Source organism: Eptesicus fuscus, chromosome 6 (assembly GCF_027574615.1).
Source record: "Eptesicus fuscus isolate TK198812 chromosome 6, DD_ASM_mEF_20220401, whole genome shotgun sequence".
In the NCBI taxonomy this organism is placed as follows: Eukaryota; Metazoa; Chordata; class Mammalia; order Chiroptera; family Vespertilionidae; genus Eptesicus; species Eptesicus fuscus.
In genome coordinates, this window is record NC_072478.1 from 39,288,986 (window position 1) to 39,315,857 (window position 26,872).

At 37.6% G+C, this 26,872-nt stretch overlaps 1 protein-coding gene across 1 annotated transcript in view; it reads left to right on the forward strand.

Annotated features, from left to right (window-relative positions):
- Positions 1–26,872, forward strand: part of NEK1 (NIMA related kinase 1) — a 156,273-nt gene that overhangs the window by 119,776 nt on the left and 9,625 nt on the right. Inside the window, exons 24-29 of the mRNA XM_028152723.2 lie at positions 5,481–5,633; positions 9,692–9,868; positions 12,105–12,225; positions 14,352–14,440; positions 15,759–16,006; positions 22,852–23,003. Of these exons, the coding sequence (XP_028008524.2) occupies positions 5,481–5,633; positions 9,692–9,868; positions 12,105–12,225; positions 14,352–14,440; positions 15,759–16,006; positions 22,852–23,003 (940 nt within the window). The remainder of the gene's footprint in view (positions 1–5,480; positions 5,634–9,691; positions 9,869–12,104; positions 12,226–14,351; positions 14,441–15,758; positions 16,007–22,851; positions 23,004–26,872) is intronic.

Below are 26,872 nucleotides of genomic sequence, written 5' to 3' on the forward strand. Positions count from 1 at the left end.
TCACCGCCAAACCAGTATTATATGAAATGCTGAAAGGTATTCTTTAAGAAGAGGAAGAAGAAGAAGAAAAAGGTAAAGATAAAAATTATGAACAACAAATACATATCTATCAACAAGTGAATCTAAAAATCAAGTGAATAAAAAATCTGATGAACAGAATAAACTGGTGAATATAATAGAACCAGGGGCATAGAAAGGGAATGGACTGACAATTCTCATGGGGAAGGGAGTGTGGGGGGTGCGGGAAGAGACTGGACAACAATTGTACACCTATGGATGAGGACAGTGGGGGGGGGCGGTAAGGGCCGATGGTAGGATGGGAACCGGGTGGAGGGGTGCTTTGGGGGAGGGGGAGGAAAAACTATAATCTGAACAATAACGATTTATTTTTAAAAAAATGTTAGCTAAATAAACCAAAGCCAAGCAGAATGTTTACAGCAGAGACTTAGTAGGACTGAAAAGTACAAGAGCATGTGAAGCCCAGGGAATGGATATAATTCAGCATGGATGGCAAAGTTCAGAGTTCAAGACAAAGAATGGCAAGCAAGAGACCTTGGAAGAGGAAAGCAGGGCCATATCATGAAGGGTCCTATACACTGGCTCTGTTGAATAGTATGAGCTTACCCTTACTGAGAGAGGTCTTCAAACAGTGTGCCATTTATGGTTTTCTGGCATACTGAATCCTGACTGGGGAATAATAGATGCGGGGGTGGAAGGGGGGCTAATGGTACCTTGAATTTTTGTCCTTTTCCCTAATCTGGCTGCTACTGTTTGCATCCCAGAGTTCTCAGATAGCTTATGCATTTCATCCGGGCTTCTACAGCTGTATTGAGTGAGAGACACAGGTTAATGCTTACTTCATCTTCCCAAGACTTTGAAATATAGTTATCCTTAAAGAGATTTCAATACTAAGAAAATTAGTCATTATAGTTATCTGTATAATGGCAATTTCTGGTATTTTTTAATGTCTTTGTTTAGGTTCACATATCCATGTAGTATCATTTTCCTTCTGACTAAAGGACTTCTTTTAACATTTATTTTTTTATATAAGCGATAGATTCTTTCAACTTTTTATACTGAAAAGTATTTCACCTTAACTTTTAAAAGTTATTTTCTCTAGGAATAGAGTTCTAGGTTGGCAGTTTTTTTTTTTCCAGTGATTTAAAGATGTTAAAGTTTCTGGCAGGCAGGCAGATGAGTGGTTAGGGCTATTGTCTTCTTACTTGCACTGTTTCTGACTAAAAATCTGATTCTTATCTTTGTGCCTCTCTATATAACATGGCATTTTTTGATGATGTATCTTGAAATTGTTGTTTTAGATATTTTTCTCAATTGTTTTGGTTATTTAGGCAATGGCACAATCCAGTATCCGATTCCATCTTACTCAGAATTAAAAAGTCCTTGAGACCATTTTTTAGAGGCCTTGTACTAATATAGACAAAAAGTATTGATAACTTTCACTGAGTTGCTGAAAGATGATAAAGAAAAGTGGACACATCTAAGATATACTTGGAGACAGGCCTATAAGGGCTTTATGTGAAACTCTTCTAGGAGTTTGTCAGAGGAAGAAAAACTTTGAAACCAAAATGAGGAACATTTAGAGTTAGGAAAATTGAGAGTGTGGCCTGGATTACAAGGAAGAAGAGAAGACTTCAGAAAGAGCGAGGACAAGTTGAGGGCTAAAAAATTTACACTAGTTTTGTCCAGGAAAAGCATTGTGATCTTGATAACAGCAGTGTCATTAGAGTGCCAGGGGCAGAAATAGAGCCTAGGAATTAAGAAGCAAATGGAAGGTGAGGAAGTTAAAAAAAGAAAAAATTAACCAATGGACACAGACATTGGGGTGGTGGGTCTGCCCGGGGTGGGAATGACTGGGGTGGGAGTCAATTGGAGAAAAAAGAGACATATGTAAATCTTTAGACAATAAATTTAAAAAAAATTAGAACCTTTTAAAGAAGCTGAGCTATGAAGGGCAATAGAGATATAGGTTGGTGTTACTTGGTAGCAATTTCGAGTCAGTGAAACTTTATGAAAAAAGAGACTTGAAAATATTTTATGCTAATTAGGTCAAAGTATATCACATCATTCTCCCATTTTAAAACAAGTGATTTCCATGTCAATTAGAACAAAAATACAAAGTCCCTTTCATAGTCCACTAGGCTCTCCTGAGGTTTTCCCTTGCCTATTGACCTATCTACTTCTTTCTACCTACTCAGTTCTCACTTCTTTTAAAACATGCCAAGCTCTTTCTTTTTTCTCTTATTCTTAGTCTTCATTCTTAGTATTAATATGTCTTATTTCTTCTCAATGCTTTTTAGATTTTCTCACTAAGCTTTCGTTTTAGTAAATTTGATTATGGCATACCTTTATGTCATTTTTCTTCATGTTTCTTTTACTTGGGTTTTGTTGAGCTTCTTAAATTTGTGAGTATATCGTTTTCATCAGATTTGTTTGCCATTATATTTTTCAGTGCTCCTTTCTAGATGTTCAATATGGATCTTGTTAATGTTTTCCTTATCTGTGAGTATCATCAGCAGTCTTGTCTCTAGTTTGTGGAACATATGGAATTCAGTCATAATGACAGTTATAAACGTCCCTATCTACTAATAACATCATCTCTATCATTTTTGGGGTTGGTTTTGATTGATAGACTTTTTTTTCTATTTAGTATAAGTTGAATTCAGCTGCTTTTTTATACAGGCTTGATAAATTTTGTTTGGAGGCCAAGCAGTTAATTTTATTTGATGGGTGCTGTATATTTTTTGTGTTTCTGTAAATATTTTTGTTCTTTTTGTTCTGAGACACAATTCACTTGTAAAACATTTGACCCTTTTATGTCTTGCTTTTCAGCTTAGATGGAGCCAAAACAATGTTTAGTCTGTAGCTAATTTTTCTCCCTTTATTGAGTCAAAAACCTCTCTGAGTAATGTACTTGATGCCTTGTGGATTATAAGATTTGCTTTTCTGGCTGGTGGGAATAGGTTCTACTTCTGATCCTGTGTAAACTCCAAGTATTGATCCCTCTACTCCTTTCGGGTGGTCTTTTTTCTAGACTACAGTAATTTCCTCACACATGTGCTGATCATTATTCAGTTTAAGACTCAAAGGGACTCTTTATAGTTCTCCTGAATTCTCTGTTTGTGTAGTTTTCTACTCTTCAGCACTCTTCTTGCCAACATAAGCCACTTTTGCCACCCTAGACTTCCAGTTCCGCCACCTCTGCTCAGAGAGACCACCAGTTCTACCTGGTTTTCCCTCCCTGCATCGAAGGGTGTGAAGTATATTCTAGTATATCTTTTCATATGGACATTTGGTTTTCTAGTTTCCTTTGTTAAAGAGACCCCAAACACATATTACATTGCTTTGGCATCTTTGTCAAACACCAAGTGGCTGTAAGTCAGAGGTCTATTTTTGGGTTCTATATTCTTTTCAACCATCTTTTTTTTAAATTGGTAATCTTTTTGACTGTACAAACTGATTATTACCTGCTAATTTGCAGGTACTTACTCCCTTGGAACTGGTACACAAAATTTGTATCAGTAAATATTTGGGTACCATTGAAAGTTTATGACTTATACCCCATATTATTTGAAATTATATTCTATCTATTACTGCTAGATACCTAAGTGCTAAATATATTATTAACATTCTGAAAATTCAAATTTCAATAGATAATTTCCCATATTTTTGCTTTCCTAAATTTTATTTTTCAAGTTTACCCAAAATTATTATTGTCAAAAAGAAAGTGTCAGTTGCCTACTTAAGATATATAAGAAAATAAAACAAAATTTCTTAGATATACTTTTCTCTACTTTTAATCCATAAGTGCATTTAGCTTAGGATTTGTTTTCTATTCTCTTCAATTAAATTCATAGAAAAAGTATTCATTTATATTTTATCTTTTTTTGTGCTCTCCCAATAATTGCTCAATTATCTTAGGTTTTTTATTTTCTCAAGTAAAAAATTTTATAGAAACATAATATATTTTTTTATTTTTATAGTCCCTAAAACTAGAGTTTAATTCTTTAGTATTTATAAAGTAATTATAGATATATTTTTATTACTGTGTCAGTTGTTTCTCTTCTATTATTCATCATTCATTTCCTAAAAGTCTTTTCTTAAGCATCATCATCATATGCTCTTTGTGATATAACCTTTATTTCTCATGAAGCACTCAGTTGGATAGAAGACCATGAATCTGACTTATCTGCTAGTCTTCTATACTAATAAAAGGGTAATATGCTAATTAGTCCAGGAGACCTTCTGGGAGACCTTCCAGACAAAGCCATGATGGCGGGACCGAGGCAGAGGCGGTTGGGGGCAAGCAGGCCGGCGGGGGGGGGGGGGCAGTTGGGGGCGAACAGGCCAGCAGGGGGGGGGCTGTTAGGGGCAAGCAGGCTGGCAGGGGGGACAGTTGGGGGCGAGAAGGCTGGCGGGGGGGGGCATTTGGAGGTCAGCAGGCCAGCAGGCCAGAGTGGTTAGGGGAGATCAGGCAGGCAGGCAGATGAGTGGTTAGGAGCCAGTGGTCCTGGATTGCGAGAGGGATGTCCGACTGCTGGCAGTCAGACATCCCCCGAGGAGTCCCAGATTGGAGAGGGTGCAGGCCGGGCTGAGGGACACCCCTCCGTGCATGAATTTCATGCACCGGGCCACTAGTCCTATATAATAAAAGCCTGATATGCTAAGTGTCCAGTCATCTGTTCAACCAATCAAAGCGTAATATGCTAATGATATGCTAAGGCCATTCAACTGCTCGCTATGACATGCACCAACCACCAGGGGGCAGACGCTCCAACTGATAGGTTAGCTTGCTGCTGGGGTCCAGCCAATCGGGATTGAGTGAGACGGGCCAGACATGCCCTGGAGCCCTCCCATGGTGCCTTCCCAGCTGACCAACCTCCTGTGTACCTCCCTGGCCCCGATTGTGCACTGGTGGGGTCCCTCGGCCTGGCCTGTGCCCTCTCACAATCCGGGACCCCTGGGGGGGTGTCTGAGAGCTGGTTTAGGCCCGATCCCACAAGCCAGGCCAAGGGACCCCACTGATGCACAAATTTGTGCACTGGGCCTCTGGTATATATAAAAGCCTAAGCAACTGGCTGACTGGCGGATGGGGCGGTAGCTATGACACGCACTGACCACCAGGGGCAGATGCTCAATGCAGGAGCTGAAACCATAGGCATGGAAACATGGAACAGGCTGATGAATCTCAGAGGGAAGTGGGGGAGGGCAGGAAGAGATTAACCAAAGATCTTATATGCATACTAGTGGCCCAGTGCATGGATTCGTACACTGGTGGGGTCCTTCGGCCTGGCCTGTGCCCTTCCACAATCTGGGACCCCTTGGGGAATGTTCGAGAGCCAGTTTTGCCCTGATCCCCATAGGCCAGGTTGAGGGACCCCACCGGTGCAGGAATCTGTGCACCAGGCCTCTAGTAATGCTGTATTATGTTATTTCATTGAAATCATATCTTTTTCTTGTAGGAAATACAGTGGGAGAGGTTATTAAATTAGATCCTGGAGGATCTCCAAGAAGAGTCTGGGGAAAAAGCCCCACAGATTCTGTTCTAAAGATACTTGGAGAAGCTGAACTACAGCTGCAGACAGAACTATTGGAAAACACAACCATTACAAGTGGTAAGCATAAACTAGTTGTTGTTCTATACTGGAAGTAATGTTAAAAATTAAACTAAAAGCTGTGGTACATTTACACAATGGAATATTATGTAACTGCAAAAAAGAAGGAACCCTGGAAATCATTATGCTAAGTGAAATAAGCCAGTTAGAGAAAGACAAATACCATATGATCTCCCTAATATGTGGAATCTAATGATCAAAATGAACTAACAAACCTGGGTATGTACCCTGACCAGGAATCGAACTACCACCTTTCAGTGTTTGGGACAACACTCCAACCAACTAAGCCACACTGGCCAGCTTTTGCCCTTTTCTTAATTGTATTGTTTGTTTTCTTACTGTTTGGTTCTAAGAGTTCTTTATATATTTTGTTTAACAGTCCTTTATGTATTTACTAGAGGCCTGGTGCACAATTCGTGCATGGGTGGGGTCCCTTGGCCTGGGTGGGGAAGGTGGGGGGAGGGGCCACAGGAGGTTGGCTTGCCGGGGGGAAGGGCCACGGGAGGTTGGCCGGCCAGGGGGAGGGGCTGCAGGAGGTTGGCTGTGGGAGTGCACTGACCACCAGGGGGCAGCTCCTACATTGAGCGTCTATCCCCTGGTGGTCAGTGCGCATCATAGCAAACAGTATACCAGTCATTTGGTCATTTGATCGTTTAGGCTTTTATATATATAGACTAGAGGCCCAGTGCATGATTGAATCACGCACGTGTAGGGTCCCCTACACGCTTTCGCTTTCGATCCCCTACACGCTTTCGCTTTCGATCCCGCCGCAGACCATCAAAAGCGTGGGAGCTGGGTGCCTGTCCGCTGGTGCACCAGGCCTTTCGGAAGCCTCCGGCGCGGCAGAGGCTTCCGAAAGGCCTGGTGCCAGAGCGGACAGGCACCCAGCTCCCACGCTTTTGATGGTCTGCGGCGGGACGTGAGCTTGCTGCCCCAGAGGCCCCTTCTGTTCCGCAGCACAGCCATGGCGCAGATGCTGAGCTCGCGCCGCCACTGGCGATGCGAGCTCAGCGTCCTGCCGGCCCAATCGGCTACCCTGGCCACCCCGAGTCCCGCCCCCTGCGCCTCCCTCTGACCCAATCGTGGGCGTAGTGGAGTGATGATAATTTACATATTACCATTTTATTAGGTAGGATGTCTTTTGCAAATAATTTTTCCCAGTCTGACTTGTGTTCTCATTCTCAACAGTGTCTTTCACAGAATGAAAGTAGTTAATTTTTTTTGGAAAGTTTTTAATTTTAATGAAGCACAGTTTATTAATTCTCTCTTTCATGGATTATGCCTTTGATATCCTATCTGAAAAGTCCTTGTTAAACTCAGGATCATCAGGATTTTTTGCTGTGTTACCTTCTAGGAGTTTTATAGTTTTGCATTTAACATTTAGATTTGCTATCAATTTTTGAGTTAATTTTTGTGAAGTGTGTAGGGTCTGTGTCTAGACATTTTTTTATGGCCTTTGGTTGTTCAGTTGTCCAGCACCATCCTATATAATAAAAGCCCAGCGACCATAACGGCAGAACGACCAGAACAACCGTTCAACTAGTTACTGTGAGGTGCACTGACCACCTCTTGGTCCCTTTCCCTGGCTTGCAGGCTCCGATTGCCAAAGGCGAACTGGGAACTGGGGTGAGTGGCGGCAGGGGTCAGGACTGGCGAGCGTGTAGACGGCCGACCTCTTGGTCCCTCCCCCCAGCCTGTAAGCTCCGATCGCTGGTGGCGAACAGGGAACTGGGGTGGGTGGCGGGGGATGCAGATGGCACCAGGCCAAGGCCCCCGCCCCACCGGTTGCCCCACAGACAGAAGGCGACCCGTGGCAGGGGTGGGGCTGGCGAGCAGGTGGGAATGGCCAACCTCTTGGTCCCTCCCTCTGGCCAGCAGGCTTCCATTGTCAGATGGCGAATGGGGATCCGGGGTGGGAGGCGGCAGGGGGTGGGGCCAGCTGCCGGCAGCCGGGGAAGATGGCCCTGATCTCAAGCTAGGCCTAGGGACCATACCCGCTCACAATTTCGTGCACTTGGCCTCTAGTCTATATATATATAAAAGCCTAAGCCAGACTACCAGACGACCAGCTGGTAGCTATGACGTGCACTGACCACCAGGGGGCAAACGCTCAATGCAGGAGCTGCCCCCTGGTGATAAGTATGCTCCCACAGGCAACCTCTCGTGGCCACTCCCCCTGGCCAGCCGGCCCCCCATTGCCCTGATTTGGACTGGGCCAGATGGCCCTGATTGGCCCCAATCGGCCCCGATCGCTGGCCAGGCTGAGGGACCCCACCCATGCATGAATTCATGCATCGAGCCTCTGGTATGTACATAAAGTTCAAAGAGTGTAAGGATTTGATAGGAAAATGATAAAAGATTCAAGAAAGTTATAGCATACCAGATGAGGATTGATAAACAGATATGGTTTGTACCAATCCATTTTATTAAAAGAAAATATTTACCACATCCAAGCATTTCTCCAGGACTTTAAGGAATATGCTAAACAAGTCACAGTACAGGCTTTATTTAAAGCAATTGTCAATTTACTGGGGGAAAAAAGGATATAAACAGAAAAATTCAGTGTGTTACTTTCTGGTTTGGAGACATGTGGTGAGCTAGCATAATGTTGAAGTACCAAACCTTGATTAGAACCTGAAAGATGAATAGAAGTTAAAGCTAAGAGAGGGGCAAAGGATGAGAGGTTATATGTACAAAAAACTTATGTGAAAGAGAACATTATATATTCAGCTAGCTAAAAGAACATACATATTATTTCAGGACATAAAGTGTTAGACTTGAGTGGGAGGAGATGAGGCTGGTGAGGCAGAGTATATAAAATGGTGTATAAAATGCCAAGAAGTTTGCATTTTCTCCTAGTTTAGTCTGACAACTAAAGGGTGACATGATTAAAATTGTACTTTAACAAAATCACTGACTGAGGAGTCTGAAATAAATGAGGAAAGGACAAAGTCTGTTTTGATAATTCAATTCATAAAGAAAGTGATCTGGAATAAAAATGACATTACATTCCTCAACAGAAATACTAGAAGAGAATAAGGGAATTCCATAAACATTCTAAGGGAAAATTCTTTTCAACCTACTATTATAAACCAAGGTGAAGTTTCAATTATGTATTAGATGGGAACATGTTTTTCAAGAGTGGAACATCTCAAAACTTACCCTTCATATATTAGGAAGCTACCATAGGACGTTATCCACAAAAAATAATAAATAAAACGAGGGATTAAACAAAAAGGAAGAAAGGGAGGGTGGGCGGGATGCATGGTGTGAGGTAAAAGGAAAAGGATTAAAAGAAGAAAAGAAGAAAGAGTTAGAATCTAGGGAAGAGGAGATGTAATGAAAGAGAGAAATAGATTCCTACTCTTGAGAATAAAGAGAATTCCAAATAAAAGGGCAGCTTATACAATTAGATTAAGAAGTTAAGAGATCTCTCTAAAGAGGAAAAAAGGAATGACTCAGTTACTTCCTGTGCCTGACCATATTAGGAGAGTCCTGTAGCAATGTTTTCCTGTTAATTACTGATGAAAAATTAAATTAAAAAAGCAACTGCATTAAAAGATGAGGCAACTGATAACTTCAGAAGAAAGGTAATGTACGAGAATGAAAATCTAATCATATTGTACAATATAGGTTAGCATAACAACATTTACTAAAAAAATGATGTAACTATTTAATATTGATTTAATGATGAATTTTAGAAGAGAAGAATCATGTTTGGGGGAAAAAGATGATTTTATGAAAGAGTTAAATTTTCTTCTTTTGTATTTGGAAGCTATTATATAATATTAGAAAACCAAGTAGTATTCATTATGTAGCAGTAAGAATTATATAACAGGAAAGATATCTAGAGAATGCAAAATGGTTGTGACTATGAATATTGAACATTGCAAGGTGGAAAGGTGGGGTAAGGTATTAATTATCCATTTCTAATATATAACAGAGCTTAACCAGTAATTACCTGTTATAAGAATGCAATTTTTGAACTTTTCTCTAAATGCTGTTACTGGTAAAACACTTTGAAAATGTAGCATGATTTTTTATTTTTATTGTTTCAGAGATTTCTCCTGAAGGGGAGAAGTACAAACCCTTAATTGTTGGAGAAGAACAAGTAAATTGTATTTCACTTGAAATGAACCCATCAACTGCTGTTGATTCTTCTGTTGAGACAAACAGTCCAAAGTTTAGGGAGGTGTCTCCACAGATGTCATTGAAACCAGAAGGAAATGTGGATGGTATGTGTTAAAGGGTCAAAATGAGCTGTATTTAATTGAATAATACTTTAATCTCTTCTTTTTTTTTTTTTTCAAGTTTCTAATATTTTAATGTGCCTATGAATCTCCAAGAAGGGGATATGCTATTTATCATTTACCAAATTCATTTGTCCATGAAACTCTTGAGGCCATGTCTTCCTCAAGAAACTTTTGTAGCCTAGAAGGAATTATTTTGGGTTTTCTCTTCTAAATTCTCCTTATAAACCCAACAGTTCTTTCTTCAGTCAGTCTCTGTCTTGCACTTTATCAGAGACTACTAGAAAAAGTAGCTGGCACTTTAACATTCTGCTTAGATAGTTCCTTAGCTAATCACTGAATTTGTTAAGATCATTTTCTGTTATTCTTATTTTCATAGGTACCAAATTATCTGCTACTATATAACAAGAAACCTCTTTTCTCTAGCCTCCAATAACTTTTTTTTCACTGGCCAGTCTCTCACCAACTGTCCCTTTGAAGCCTTTCAACTTCTGCCTGTTGCCCAGTCCCAAAGCCAGTGCACATGTTTTAGGCTTTTGTCATGTCAGCACCCATTTTTCAGATAAGAAACTCTGTTTTAGTTATCTATTCGTGGAAAGAAAATTAGTCTTAAAACTTAGTGGCTTAAAATGACTATTATATTTTATCTTACACTTTTGTGAGTTAGGAATTGGGAAGATCCTTCTCTGCCGTGTGGAGAAACCCTTAATTGCTGGAGAAGAACAATTGCTGGCATCACTCAGGGGTATTCCTCTGTCAACTGGGCTTATCTGGAGGGTGCAAGATGATGTCGCTCCCTTTCCTGGCAGGGCTCAGCTGGGCCTGCTCAACTGGGTTCCTTTTTTTCATTTTAGTCTCAGGGCCTTGCCATTCAGTCTTTCCTGAACAGTTAAGCTTCTTTTAGGGTAGCTTTGACTTCCAGATTCCAAGGTGGACAATGCCAGTTCTCTTAAAGGCTAGATCTAGAACGGACATAGCAACATTTCAGTCATACTCAGTTGGTCAAAGCCATCACAGCACCGGGCCAAATTCAAGGGGAGGGGAGAAAGAGGCCCTTTCTAGATGAGACAGATGTCAGAGACTTGCTGTATGTGTGACCATTTTTAATTCACCACAGTAACTTAAATATTCTTATTCATTAGAATCATAGTTAGTAGGTATCATAAGCATTTTATTTAAAAAAATAAAAAAACACTTTTAGTCATAGAATAGAGGCTATATAGCCTAGTGCAAGAGTCAGCAAACTTTCTAAAAAGAGCCACATGGTAAATATTCTAGACTTAGCAAGCAAAACAATCACAAATCTACTTTGTAAAATGAGTCATATTTATATGATTAAGGTGCTACAGAACAATTGTTCATGAAAAAGTAAATAAAAAAGAATTTCCCCCAAGTGCTTACCTTATATGAGTAACCCCAAAAAGTCATTTGAATAAAAGATAACTATAAGGATTGATACAATATAAATTATCTTTCTAAATAGGCCTGCTATTGGAAACTTTTTAAATCTAGAAGGAAAGAGTATTTGAATTTTAGGAAAAAAGAGGGGATGCTGCTGGCTTAAATAAGATAGCATTGATATCAGAATTGGAGAGGAGTTAACAAAGGAAGAAGAAAAACTCTTCTCATTATTGTTTATTTTCAGAAAATATCAACCAGGTACAAAATGAGCCACTGCCAGAAAATGGAGGTAGTACCCTGGTTATTAATTGTTTGAAGGTCTAGGAAATTAGATTTAGTGTACTTCAATTTTGTTCTTAATATCATTGTGAAAGTCTAGGTAATAAGATTTTTTTTGTGTGTGTGTTTTGAAGATAGATTTTGGTGATTGAACTTCCCTGTCAGTTATTAATCCATGATATTACAGTCTATTCTTCTTCCTTGTTTCTAACCACAGATATTGTTATTCTTAAACTACTTTTTATATCTTCTTTAAAAGCAAAGTGTATATTACTGAAATTTTAAGTAAGAGAAAATTTTATATACTAATAAAAATACAGTGTGCAATATTTCTTTTTAGTATTTTTATTGCAATGAAAAATGCAAAAGGAAAAATCTATCATTTCAAATGCAGCTAAACTAGAGAGTTAACACAGTACTTTTTCCTGTTATCATTAATATATTAGCCCAAAACTAGGTAATGATAATTTATAGAAATTTATTCCATTTTCTCTAAACTAATTTTGCTTTGAGACATTTTTTATTATGCTTTTGCTTTCAGAACCTGATGATTTGGAAACAGAAGTTCTAGGAGAGCCATGTGGAACAAAGAAAGATGATGGCTTACCTTTCCCTGTCACTGACGTATGGATTAGTGAGACTAGGGAAACAAAGGAAACTGAGTATGTTACCTCTTTTTTCTTGTATGTCAAAACCTGGATCCATTTTGTAATTCCTTTTTTTAAAAAAAATATGTTTTTATTGATTTCAGAGAGGAAGGGAGAGGGAGAGAAAGATAGAAACATCAACGATGAGAGAGAATCATTGATCGGCTGCCTCCTGCATGCCCCACACTGGAGATTGGCCCGCAACCCAGGCATATGCCCTGACCGGGAATTGAACCATGACCTCTGGTTCATAGGTAAATGTTCAACCACTGAGCCACGCTGTCTGGGCTATAATTTCCTTCTAAGAAATACTATCATGGCTCGGTCAACATGATTCAGTGGTTGAATGTCTACCTATGAATCAGGAGGTTTTTTTCGATACCCAGTCAGGGCACATGCCTGGGTTGCAGGCTCAGTCCCCAGTGTGGAGCATGCAGGAGGCAGCTGATCAATGATTCTCTCTCATCATTGATGTTTCTATCTCTGTCTCTCTCTCCCTTCCTCTCTGAAATGAATAAAAATATAGTTTTTAAAAAAGACTGTCATAATCTAATATTACCCTATATCCTATACCTTATAAAAGTAATTTAATTTTTAGACATTATGTTCAGAAATCAACAAGTATATAAAGACATACAGTAAGAAGTGTCTTTCCACCTCTATCCCCATTCAGCAAATTCCCACTCTCTCCTCCTTCCAAATATTTTTAATATGTACATAAGCAAAAACAAATATATAGTCCACCTCCCTTTTAAATATAGTTGTTAATATAATGTACACAGTATTTTCAACCCTTTATATTTTTAGTCAGTAATCCAGGAATATTTTTCATATTAATACATATAGTGCTTCCTCTATTTTATGACTATTTGGTATTTCATTATATGGATAAACCACAACTCAGAGTCCTTTATGAATTCATATTACATGCTGCAATGTATTCATTACATTTTAATAAAGTCATTTTGCATAAATATAAATATATCTATAGGATAGATACATAGCTGTGTAATTAACAGGTCAATTCCATTTTTATAAATTGCATTTGTAATTCAATTATTGTTCTCCCCAAAGGTTGTGTTTATTTATGCTTTCAGAAAAAAATCTACAAAATGTCTTATTTTCCCCATAGCTTTGCTAACCTTTTATTATCAGAATTTTTATTTTTGCCAATCTCTTAGTATCATGGTTTAGGGTCTTAGTTTATCTCTCTTATTATTGGTAAAGTCGAGCATACCTTTTCAAATGTTTAAGTTTCATTTCTATTTTCTGTGAGTTCTCTGTTTATATGGAATAGGTCTAAAATATTGAGTGATTAATGAAACAAATTTATATTGAATAAAACATTTCCATATACTAGAAAATATAATTCTATGTAAAATCATTATATATGTGTGTATATATATATATATATATATCTGTAATTTTAAAGGAAAAGTATGGTCACATGTCCACCAAACTGATAGTAGCACGGGAAACTAGGATTTGAGTGGTTAGGGGTGTCCTAAAAGAAACACTACTTTTTTTAAATTGAGGTAAATTTATATAACATAAAATTTATTTTAACTATTTTAAAATGTACAATTCAGTAATTTTTAATACATTGTGTACCTGAGAGTGGAATTTCTGCAGCATATGATAATCCTGTGTTCATCTTTTTGAGGAACCACGGAATACTACATTTTGAATGAAGAAATGTATTACTTGTATGATTAAAAATAAATATTTAATAAAGTAAAAATAGAAAATTGTTCAAAATTTATAACTAAGAAAGTAAAAACTACTTAAATTTGAGATAGATAAAAAAGTATTAAGAAAATAAAAACTGTCTATGAACCAAACCCAGAGATAAATTATTGCTACCTTTTGGAATATATTCTTCTAGTCTAAGAGATTTTCAGCTGTTATAAGAAATGGTGAGGGAAGTTGTTGTGAATGATTATGATTGGTGAAGGTTTGAACGGAGTAAAAAACATATTGTGCTTATGAGAGGAAGTATACATATAAATCAGAAAAATAGTTAGAAGAGGAATCACAGCATGCCCGTGAACTTGAGTTCTTTTTTTTTATATTTGAGAATGCTATTTCTAGTAAACTGTGGAGTTGTTTTTTTTTTAAACTGGTATACCTATATGTGACAGATTAGAAGATAGGATCACTATTCAGCAAAATGAAGTTTCTGAAGAAGGAATCTTAAGGAAGGTGGATCAACTTAATGAAGTTCTTATAGGTAAGCATCCTTGTATTGGTCTAATTACGTTCTGGAAGGTTGTGAACACTAACCTGTTTTATTTGGACAATATATTAATAGAGACTATTCCTTATCAGTCACCTCAATCATTTAAAAAATGTAATAGACATAGAACACTGTACTCTGCATTTATAAGCCTGGATTGCTTGACAGTGTGAGCAGTACAACTTTTAGGTCAGTTATTTTATTAAATGTTCAAAATGAAAAGAATTGCTTCCCAAAACTAAGGCAATATACTAAGGACATTCATAAGTTGTCTTGTTTTCAATAGTATTAATTAAAATATAAAAAGCATACTTTTTTTCTATCTAACTTAGAGGGATAAAGATAAACTGAAACTAAATATGAGTGTCTAAACAGTGTTTCTTCACATTTTCTTGCATCTGTGTGTACATTTTAGAGTTTCCAATGTGATGGAAGTATATAACATTAAATCTTTTTTCTGAAAATGAGACATTATATTCTGTTAAAGATTATTTATAAGATAGTACAATTACATACAGCAGGTCCTCTAAATAACATCATTTTGTTCAAAGTCATTTCTTTTTTTTTTTTAATATATTTTATTGATTTTTTACAGAGAGGAAGAGAGAGGGATAGAGAGTTAGAAACATCCATGAGAGAGAAACATCGATCAGCTGCCTCCTGCACACCCCCTACTGGGGATGTGCCCGCAACCAAGGTACATGCCCTTGACCGGAATCGAACCTGGGACCCTTGAGTCCGCAGGCTGACGCTCTATCCACTGAGCCAAACCTGTTTTGGCCAAAGTCATTTCTTTATAACATTGATGAGACATAGTAGGAACTTACTCTTGTTTATCTCAATTAGCCTTTTGTAAAATTGGTTTTGTTATATGTCATTTCAGTTAAAGTTGGAGAACCTATTGGCAACATTAAGTGAGGACTACTGTATATATTTTGATTTTGTTTTTCTGGTAGACATGAAGGTTTTTTTTTTTTTTTTTTTTAAATATATTTTATTGATTTTTTACAGAGAGGAAGGGAGAGGGATAGATAGTTAGAAACATTGATGAGAGAGAATCATCGATCAGCTGCCTCCTGCACACCCCCCACTGGGGATGTGCCCGCAACCAAGGTACATGCCCCTACCGGAATCGAACCTGGGACCTTCCAGTCCACAGGCCGACGCTCTATCCACTGAGCCAAACCGGTCTCGGCAACATGAAGGTTTTTTGCTAGAATTTGTGTTAAATATTATGTCTTATCAATATAACTTAGAAATTTTATTTAAGTGCTATATAAGTTTATCACATAATTTTTGCTTTACACCACAGAACCTGGAATAGGTGATTCTCCGCACTCTAAATGTGATGTAGATAAACCTATGCACCCAGAACCATTTTTCCATAAAGTGGTTCACCCAGAACACTTGAATGTAGTCTCTCAAATTCAGTCCATTCTGTGTTCACCAGAAGAATCCTTTCCACTTCGATCCCGCTCTGGTTCACCACCAAAAAAGAAAAACAAGAATTCCTTGCTGATTGGACTTTCAACTGGTTTATTTGATGCAAACAACCCAAAGGCAAGTATGCTCCTCCCATGGGAAATGTTATTCATTTGGTAACATTTTTATGGATTGTTTTTCTTTGATAAACTATAATAATGAGTTTTAATCCCTTAAAAACACAAGCACATATACTCAGACATACATCAGAACAACTTACAGAAACAACAAAGAAACTTCCATTTTATCATCTGAGATACTGAAAATCAGGACAAAGACTCTTCCATTGGCTCCCTGTTCAAGGTTCTTTTTATAGGGTTTTATTTTATTTAGCAAAAGATCCCTCTTACATTATCCTTCTTTCCCACTACCCAACTCAACTTCCAATGTTGGTATGAGACTAAGTTTAAGCAAGGTATTTTAAATGGCTAGAAGTATCATATTACCTAATTTGTACATAGAAAGATTAATAGATGTTCATATGCACTTTCTAAGTTTTTCAGACATCTTGTCTTTTCTCACTTGCTAAATATGTAACCAATTTTTTCTTGATAAGAAAATAGAGCATTATCTCTATAGAGAATTTAAAAATAGAAATAAAGAAATTACATATCATTTTATGTTACTTTTAATATATATAATTTTTATATATAACTTTTTACCAAAATAGAATATATGCATAATCATTTTCTCACCTGCTTTTCTATGTAATATGTATTATAAAATGATTACAAATAATACTAGTACAAAAATAGCATTTTTTTTTAATCCCAAGAAACTAGAAACACCAATTAGAAAGGATATATGCACCGCTATGTTCATAGCAGCACAATTTACCATAGCTAAGATTTGGAAACAGCCTAAGTGCCCATCAGCAGATGAGTAGATTAAAAAACTGTGATACATTTATACAGTGGAATACTATGCTGCAGTAAAAAAGGAGTTCTTTTTTATTTTTTAAATATATTTTTATTGATTTTCCACAGAGAGGAAGGGAGAGGGATAGAGAGCTAGAAACATCGATGAGAGAGAAACATTGACCAGCTGCCTCCTGCACACCCCCCACCGGGGATGTGCCCGCAACCAATGTACATGCCCCTGACCGGAATCGAACCTGGGACCCTTCAGTCCGCAGACCGACGCTCCATCCACTGAGCCAAACCGGTTTTGGCAACAAAGGAGTTCTTACCATTTGCAACAGCATGGATGGTACTGGAGAGCATTATGCTAAGTGAAATAAGCCAGTCAAAGGAAGATAAATATCACATGATCTCACTCATTTATGGAATATAATGAACAACATAAACTGATGAACAAAAATAGATCCAGAGACAGAGAAACATCGATCAGACCATTAAACCTCAGAGGGAAGGTAGGGGAGGGGGGAGATCAACCAAAGGACTTGTATGCATGTATATAAGCCTAACCAATGGACACAGACAACATGGGGGTGAGGGCATGAGCAGGGGGGATAGGGAGGGTAATCTGGGAATAAGGACACATATGTAACACCTTATCAATAAAGAAATTAAAATAAATCCTATATAATAAAAGGCTAATATGCAAATTGACTGAACGGCAGAACGACTGGTCACTATGACATGCACTGACCACGAGGGGGCAGACGCTCAACGCAGGAGCTGCCCTGTGGTGGTCAGTGTGCTTCCACAGGGGGAGCGCCACTCAGCCAGAAGCCGGGCTTACGGCTGGCAAGCACAGTGGTGGTGGTGGGAGCCTCTCCCACCTTCACAGCAGTGCTAAGGATGTCGAACTGCCGGCTTAGGCCTGCTCCCTACAGGGAGCAGGCCTAAGCTGTCAGTTGGACATCCCCCAAGGGCTCTCGGACTGCGAGAGGGCACAGGCTGGGCTAAGAGGCTCCCTCCCGAGTGCACGAATTTCGTGCACCTGGCCTCTAGTAAAAAATAAAAGCTCAAACCCTGGTGCCAAAAATAAAATAAAATAGCATTTTGTCATATTGTCAAAGTCTTTCATATTATCTTTAATGGCCACAAATTCCATTTATTCTGCTATATCATTATTTTTAAGCCAATCTTTTATTTAGGTTTGGCCTTTATGTTTCAGTTTTTGAGATTACCATCCCCTGTATCTTTTTACACATCCACAATTATTTCCATAAAATAAATTTCTTTTAAGTACAATTTTAAAATATATATATTGCCTCATTTCCCCATTAGGAAACAGTTTATAATGCTGTCAGTAGTATGTGAGAGTCTGTATTCTAAATGGCACCAACTATTATCATTTACTTAAAAATTGTATATTTAATGAATGAGTAATGGTGTTAATTTTTTTAAATTTGTATTTTTGTATTTCCCTAGGAGGTTGAATATTTTTTATATATTTATCTATATATGAATGAGTTGCCTGAGTTCTTTTTTTGTTGTTGTTTAATTCTCACCAGAGAGAGAGAAAAACATAGATGTGAGAGAGACACGTCAAATGGTTGTCTCACACACTCCCCAACCAGGCCAGGGATCGAGCCTGCAATTCAGGTACGTGTCCTGACTGGAATCGAACCTGGGACCCTTCAGTCTGCAGGCTAATGCTCTTACCACTGAGCCAAACCAGCTAGGGCTGAATTCTTTTGTCCTTCATTGTTTTTTAAATATGTCATTTTGATTTTCAATTTAATTTTCCAATTAGATAAGTTTTTATTTTGTGGAGTATTTTCTTATGCTTATCTTAAGTATAGATATTGCTAAATACTCTCACTTATTTAATAATAGTTAGGCTTTCAAAGATATAAACTTGGTGTGACAGACAAGGATTATCATACAAGTTATGTATTTCTTTTGTATTGAAGGTGTACAGCTGTCTTTAGCCCAAAGCTTTTTAAAACCTCATTGCTGTCTTTGAGGGAAGGCAGGGGTGAGGGTCAGGAGGAGAGATTAATTGGGGAACTTATATGCATATATGCATAGCCCATGTACACAGTCACTAGTGTGGTGAAGGCTTGGGAGGGGTGGGTACTGGGTGGAGGGAGTCAATGGGGGAAAGAGTGAGGAGGACATTGTAATACTTTCAACAATAAAGATAAATTTAAAAATAAAATAAAATTATGACTCCTTACATAATACATTCAATTATTTGATTTACTTTCATGATCTTAGTTTATACCTCACTAGTTCTGAAAAGTACTTTGGGAGAAAAGTGCAAGAAAAAAACACTAGGAAAAAAAAATAACACTAGAAAATCAAAGCAATCTGTAGCCATTTCAGGCAAGGACAGAAAACCATATCTGCCTATCCCATAAATCTCTGAGATAATGCTGACCTTGAATCATGAAGATAAATATTTATATAATTTGTTTCCTAAAATGGGATAATTCAACCTCTTACAAAGATTTCTTGTTATAGCAAATGTAAGGTGGGGAAAATATTAATGTACAATTTACAACTAGCGCATGTACCTTAAATGTCTTCTTTTTATTTGCTAAAATATCATCTATAATAATAAAAGCATAATATGCTAATTAGACCAGACAGCCGAACGACCTTCTGGATGTCCTTCCGGACAACCTTCTGGATGAAGCCAGGGCTGTGAGGGCCAAGGCTGCAAGTTCTGAGCCCCTCGCATGAATTTCGTGCATCGGGCCTCTAGTTCTTTGATAATGTTCATGATTTTTGCCTTTGGTAGGTGCTCATAATTTTTTAATTAGTGTTTTAAACTCATTTTTAACCCATTTTATGGGTTGGAATAAGCAAATATTTATAAAAGCTATTGTTTTTAATCCTCACCTGAGGATATGTTTTTTAATGATGAGAGAGAGAGAGACAGAGAGAGAGGGAAACATCAATGTGAAAGAGAAACATCCATTGGTTGCCTCCCATTTGATCACTAACTATGATCAAACCTGAAACCTAGGTATGTGCCCTGGCCGGCAATCTTTTTGGTGTACGGGATGATGCTCAAACCAACTGAGCCACCTGGTCAGGACTATGGAAACTGTTTCAAGGGTGAAATGTTATACTTTAATTGCAGTAAACAGAAGCTAAACAGATGTGCTCATCATAAACCATTTCACAGTATAACCAAAGTATTACTAATTAATAATTTTATATGAAAAATACTACTGATGATTGCCGAAACCGGTTTGGCTCAGTGGATAGAGCGTCGGCCTGCGGACTGAAAGGTCCCAGGTTCGATTCCGGTCAAGGGCATGTACAATGGTTGCAGGCACATCCCCGGTAGGGGGTGTGCAGGAGGCAGCTAGTCGATGTTTCTCTCTCATTGATGTTTCTAGCTCTCTATCCCTCTCCCTTCCTCTCTGTAAAAAATCAATAAAATATATTTAAAAAAAAAAAGAAAAAAGAAAAATACTACTGATGAAAAAGTGAGTTTTTTATGTTTTAAAGTTTTCTAAAACATTGATCTCCTGATTGATTTATAATGGCACCAAATGCTAGCTGTGTGAAATCATTCTTTAAAGAATCTAGAAAAAGATTAGTCTGACTGTAAATGAAGATGTAAGGCAACATGTTATAGATAGCTATTTTCAGAAAGATCTCTTTCTATGATTGTTAAAACTATAGAATATTACTTTAACAACATGAAAAAACTTAGAATCAGAATTATAGAACTGAAAGTTTGCTTATATAAAATTTTCTGATTAAAGGTGAATTTTCTATTTAAAACTTTAACAGTCTTTCAAAGAAGAGTACGAACCTAAATGATTTTTAGCATAGGACAGATAGTTGTTGGGTTGGTAGGTGTGTAAACCCATTCTGAGAGGAAGGTTGTCAAATGACATACCACTGGAAATTCTTCCTGTTATTTTATGTTCAGTTATGAAAGCTATTTTAAGGAGTGAAAGGAATAAATTAGAACTAAGATTATTTTTTCCAGGCTAAAATTTATGTCAACCTAAAAAATAGTGCATCCTTTTGTGTAGTTGCTTTGTATTTAGGTATGTAATGCATATATGCTATTAATTTTTTATCACTGTTTATCCCCATGTATACCCTTCTCTTCCTCTCTCTAGCCACCTCCCCCTGCAATCACTCACTCTCTTTTGTATCCATGAGTATATGCTGTTAATTTTTATTGATTAGCATGTTTCTGAAAGAACTGTTACTAGGTGTGTATTTTGCATACTGCTGGTTTATAATATACATGGTTCAAAACATTAAAATAATAAATAAGTCAAGGATAAATTCTGCTGACAGTGAGAGATTCAGCAAAATAAATACTATTAAATGCTTTAACAAGCAGTGTATCTTCATCTTGCCGATTGAAACCATTTTTTTCCTCTTGAGTGCTTTAATATGTAAATTATGTTCCAATAATGGAAATTTATCCTTTTTTATTCTCAAAAACAGATTGTACCAATAAAATTGTCCAAGTAGATAAATTTTCATTAATATGCTAAATGTTGTGTTTTCACAGTCTCCCGTCTGGTGTATATGCTGTTAATCAGGGCCTTGGGAGTCATGTTTCAGATCTCATAGAGTCTTTAGGGTTAACCCAACCCTGAGACTTATACTATAATACATACTTGTTTTATAGCCCTATCAGTCCATTGGTTGAAAGTTAGTGGACAAAAGCCATTCCTCATATCCCTAGTCTTATCCAACAAAAAAATCAAATTGTAAACACCTCAGCTGTCTGCAGGGTTTTTCCTTAGCTGGGTTTGCTGAGTCCTTCTCACCTGCTGCTACCAAGGATTTTCAGCATGGACGTGGCAGTGTCCTTAGCCGTCCAGAGTGGGAAAGGCCCCACTCACAGCCCATTGTTCCTTTAGCATTGTTAGGCTTTTTTGTGGTTGTTAATCCTCACCTGAGGATATTTTTCCATTGATTTTTTAGAGAGAGTAGAAAAGAGAGAGAGAGAACACCTATGTGAGAGAGACATGTTGATTGGTTGCCCTCACACACACCTCAACCAGGGCTTGGGATCGAGCTTGCCACAGAGGTACATGCCCTTGATTGGAATCGAACCCGGGACCCCTCAGTCCCCACGCCGACGCTCTTTCCACTGAGTCAAACCGGCTAGGACAGTGGTCGGCAAACTGCAGCTCGCGAGCCACACGCGGCTTTTTGGCCCCTTGAGTGTGGCTCTTCCACAAAATACCCCGTGCGGGCGCGCACGTACAGTGTGATTGAAACTTCGTGGCCCATGCGCAGAAGTCGGTTTTCGGCTCTCAAAAGAAATTTCAATCGTTGTACTGTTGATATTTGGCTCTGTTGACTAATGAGTTTGCCGACCACTGGGCTAGGACTTTGCATCCCCCCACCCCCCACTAATTTGAAGCCCCTGTTTTAACCATTGTTGGCTAGCCAGCAACTCCTAGTGATAAAGTGGTACAAAGAGCCATCAATTATGTGTACTGGTGCTTAGTCAACACTTCAGATTAACTTTTAAGATTTGGGAAAAAATACAGGTGTCTCCAAAAAATGTATGCACACTTAATAGCTGATTGCTCAATTTTGAAAATGAAATGTATTTTAATAAACAATGCCTTTATACTTATTCAAAGTGTGTGTATACTTTTTGGGAGGACACCCTATATATATGGAGGGTTAGCCATGGGAAAGTAAAGGAAGACTTGGCAGAGATACCATGAAGGCACAATATGGACCACGAGTGAGAAGGAGCAAACTGGCAGTTTTTAGCAATGCCTGATTCCGGGCAGATTTCCAGTTCCATGCTCTGAGTACATCCCAAATAAACACCTCTCCCTACCTTTTAAAGGTGACGCTATGTTGAAACCTATGTGTTGAATCCCAAACATAACTCCAAGTTTAGTTTCCTCACTGAAATTCAAAAGAATTAAGACTCACCTTGGGCAAGTGAGCCTTTAATATATATATAATGATAAAATTATCTTTAACTCTAATTTTACAATTTTTTTGTTTTTATTTTCTAATCATACTCCTGATAAGAAATCTGTTGCCTTTTCTTAGATGTTGAGGACATGTTCACTTCCAGATCTCTCAAAGCTGTTCAGAACACTGATGGATGTCCCCACGGTAGGAGATGTCCGGCAAGACAACCTTGAAATGGATGACATTGAAGACGAGCACATTAAAGAAGGACCTTCTGATTCTGAAGACATGTGAGTGTGAAGTGATTAATAGATAGTAACACTAACAGCATTTCTGAGTTTATAAATGTCCTAGAGATGGTAACTTACCTGGACACTTTCTAAAAATGATCTGTAGCTAACTTTTCACTACTCCTTTAACTTTTTACAGCGTATTTAAACTACAGTCATGCAAATTTTGATATGTATTTCTGCCTCAATATAGTATGACTTAATCTCACTTGGAGAATATAAGAAAATGGTTTCTCCTGGTTTTCTCTGTCTTATTCACCACTTAGCATCCAGCATAATGGCTTGCACCTGGTAGGTGCTTAATAAATATTAAGTGAATGAATGTTAGCAGAATAATGACTGTTAAATAGTGCAACACCACATGATATAGGAGTTGTAGTGGGAATTTGTGAAGTGCTTACTTACTACACTACAATTCCCCAGGAAGATGACCAGAAAGCTCCATCCTCATCTATCTGCTGATGGGAATTATTTCAAAACCATGGCAGTGAGGAGTTAGTGGGTGGGATAGTTGTTTGGTTGTGTGTGTGCACGTGCTTGCTTGTGTGTTCTACATGTAAGTAACTTAATTGCTTTCACAAAATTCCTTACTTTATGATTCATAGGGAATCTAAAAATCTAGCAGGGTCATTTAAGCAATACTTCTGAGAATAGTTGGAAGTGATGGCCCTTTAGACAGTAATCCCGCTTCACATTCTTTGATATCAGTCAGCCCTCTCACCCCTCAGACAAGTGTTACAAATTTGGGGTGGGGGAGAATAAAACCAGGACACCCTAGAATAAAGTGTTTGAGAAGGTACAGTGTATTTAAGTCACCAGGAAATACATTCAAAATATTAGAATTTGTGTGATTTCTTTTCTGATTTTTTAAATTAAATTTTCTCCTTTTTCATCTCTGCCATTCAATAGAAAGAACTTGTGTTTTGGTGTGATTGAACCCTCCTATAATATTTGAGCCAGGGTTACTTCATCTGCTATATTTTATTTTCTCTCTTTGTTTTTCTTAAGTCTTACCCCTTCTTAAATCTCTAACCAAATTTTATCTCTTAAATTCTGCCTTCTTTTTTAAAATTCTTATGGGGTTTTGTAGAATTTTGCTGGTACCCTCAAAATTTAGAGGAAAAGTTACCTTTTTTATCTTTGTTTTCTTCTGCTTACCTCTGGTCATTAAGCATTTTAACTATCTTTTCATTACGCCTATTGGAGAACACAACATTTCAGCATCTTTATGGTTGGCAAAGTGCTAGGTAGCAGTTTTTTCCTCAGTTTTTATAAAGTCATCCGATTTTATTTGAGTGAACTATCATTTATTTGTGGCTTATGTTCTTTTAATTACTAGTTGATTACAATTTTATTTTAAAATTTAAGTTAGAAGCCTTTAACATGATTTTTTTAAATTTGAAAACTAAGTTATTTTTTTAAAGTAAGTTATTCCATGTCTATACAGGAAATTTCACTTGATGTTTTCTTTGAGGAAAAAATTAATTTATTTAAATCCAAACTTTACTCAAAATTGACTAATAAGAAAGTCTACTAAAAGGTGAATTTGGGACCAGGTTTTGAATTACCTGAGACAAATTTTGAAATGTTCATTTCATAAAAGATCATAATCTCATTTTTCTTTGCAATGGCAAACTTAGCAGTCCTGCTTATTTTACTACCATTATGGAGGCCACTAATTCTTCTAGGCCAATGGTCGGCAAACTGCAGCTCTTGAGCCACGGTTTGCCGCTCTGTTGACTAATGAGTTTGCCGATCACTGCTCTAGGCTGGTGGCCACTAGAGAGTTTTATCCACAAGTCAGTGTTCAGTCATTGTGGTAATGGTACCTAGCAGATGTGCCTGTTATACTACTTTTGTAATTAAATGTAGTAAGTTAAATGCTACTAGTAGGATGATCCAAAAAAATTAGATACTCTTTCTTCCTCATAGATGTTTTGCTTTTCTATAGCTACTACAAAGTCAAAGTGTAGGAGTTTGTACACATAAGTACATAATAAAGATATTTCTACATTAAAAGATTATTTTCTTTTTTCCATTAATGGAAATTTTATTCACTGTCTCACATAATATTGTTGATATTTTAGTTCTTCAGTAAACATTTGTCTGTTTGATTGGAGTGTAAACTTTAGGAAAGGCGTTAACCTATTTACATGCCACTTTAGGAGAAAGAAGCAAATCACAGGAGAGATAACGTTGTGAGTATGAGTACATTTTGGGGGTATTATAGAAATGGTCAGAGGACCTAGATTTCAGTCCTATAATTGTCATTTATTGACTGTGGCCTTGAATAAGTCATTTAAACACTTTGATTCACAGCTTCTATGTCTCTTAAGTGAGTTTTGTGTGAATAAGATTTAAATAATAGTATAAAACTAAAGTACTGTATAAATGTATAATACTATTTGCATAAATTAGTTCATTTCAGCATCTATATTTCCATGAAAATAGAATTAATATCCTGAGCAATTTCTTGTAAACAAGATTCCCCACATAAGATTATTTTTTTTTTAATTTAATGAATCTTTATTGTTCAGATTACAATTGTTTCTCCTTTTTCCCCACATATCTCCCCACCACCCAGTTCCTACCCCCCCTCTTCCCTTACCTCCCCCCCTGCTGTCCTTATCCATAGGTGTATGATTTTTGTCCAGTCTCTTCCCATACTCCCCACACAGACACCCCTTTCCCCCTGAGAATTATCAATCCACTCCCATTCTATGCCTCTGATTCTATTAAGTTCACCAGTTTATTCTGTTCCTCAGATTTTTAATTCACTTGACTTTTAGATTCACTTGTTGATATATATGTATTTGTTGTTCATAATTTTTATCTTTCTTCTTCTTTTTCCTCTTTTTAAAGAATACCTTTCAGCATTTCATATAATGCTGGTTTGGTGGTGATGAACTCCTTTAGCTTTTTCTTATCTGTGAAGCTCTTTATCTGCCCTTCAATTCTGAATGATAACTTTGCTGGGTAGAGTAGTCTTGGTTGTAGGTTCCTGCTATTCATCACTTTGAATATTTCTTGCCACTCCCATCTGGCCTGCATGGTTTCTGTTGAGAAATTAGCTGATAATCGTATGGGAGCTCCCTTGTAGGTAACTAACTGTTTTTCTCTTGCTGCTCGTAAGATTCTCTCTTTGTCTTTTGCTCTTGGCATTTTAATTATGATGTGTCTTGGTGTGGTCCTCTTTGGATCCCTTTTGTTTGGGGTTCTGTGCGCTTCCTGGACTCGTAAGTCTATTTCTTTCATCAGGTGGGGAAAGTTTTCGTTCATTATTTCTTCAAATAGGTTTTCAGCATCTTGCTCTCTCTCTTCTTCTGGTACCCCCATAATTCTGATGTTGGTTCGCTTGAAGTTGTCCCAGAGACTTCTTACACTATCTTCAACTTTCTGAATTCTCTTCACTTCATGCTTCTCTGGAGGAGTGTCCTTGGCCTCTTTGTATTCCAAATCTTTGAGTTGATTCTTGCAATCCTCTAGTCTGCTTTTGGGTCTCTGTATAATATTTTTTATCTCAGTCAGTGTATGTTTAATTTCTAGTTGGTCCTTTTTCATATCCTCAAGGGTCTCATTTAATTTATCGGCCTTTTCCATGAAATTCTTGAAAAACCTTATAACCGTGGTTTTGAACTCTATGTCCAGTCGCTTATTCTCCTCCATTTCTTTGGTTTGTGATCTGTTTCCTTGCCTTCTCATATTCTCTGCTTCCCTGGGTTGGTAGGGTAGTTTTGTGTACTAGGTGTCCTATTGGTTCAACGGGTCAGCCTCCCAGTTACTTGAGGTGGACACTCTTGGTGTACCCTTGTGTACTGTGTGTTCCCCAGCAGGAGCTACAGCAAGGGCTAGTTTTCTCCTCCTTTGCT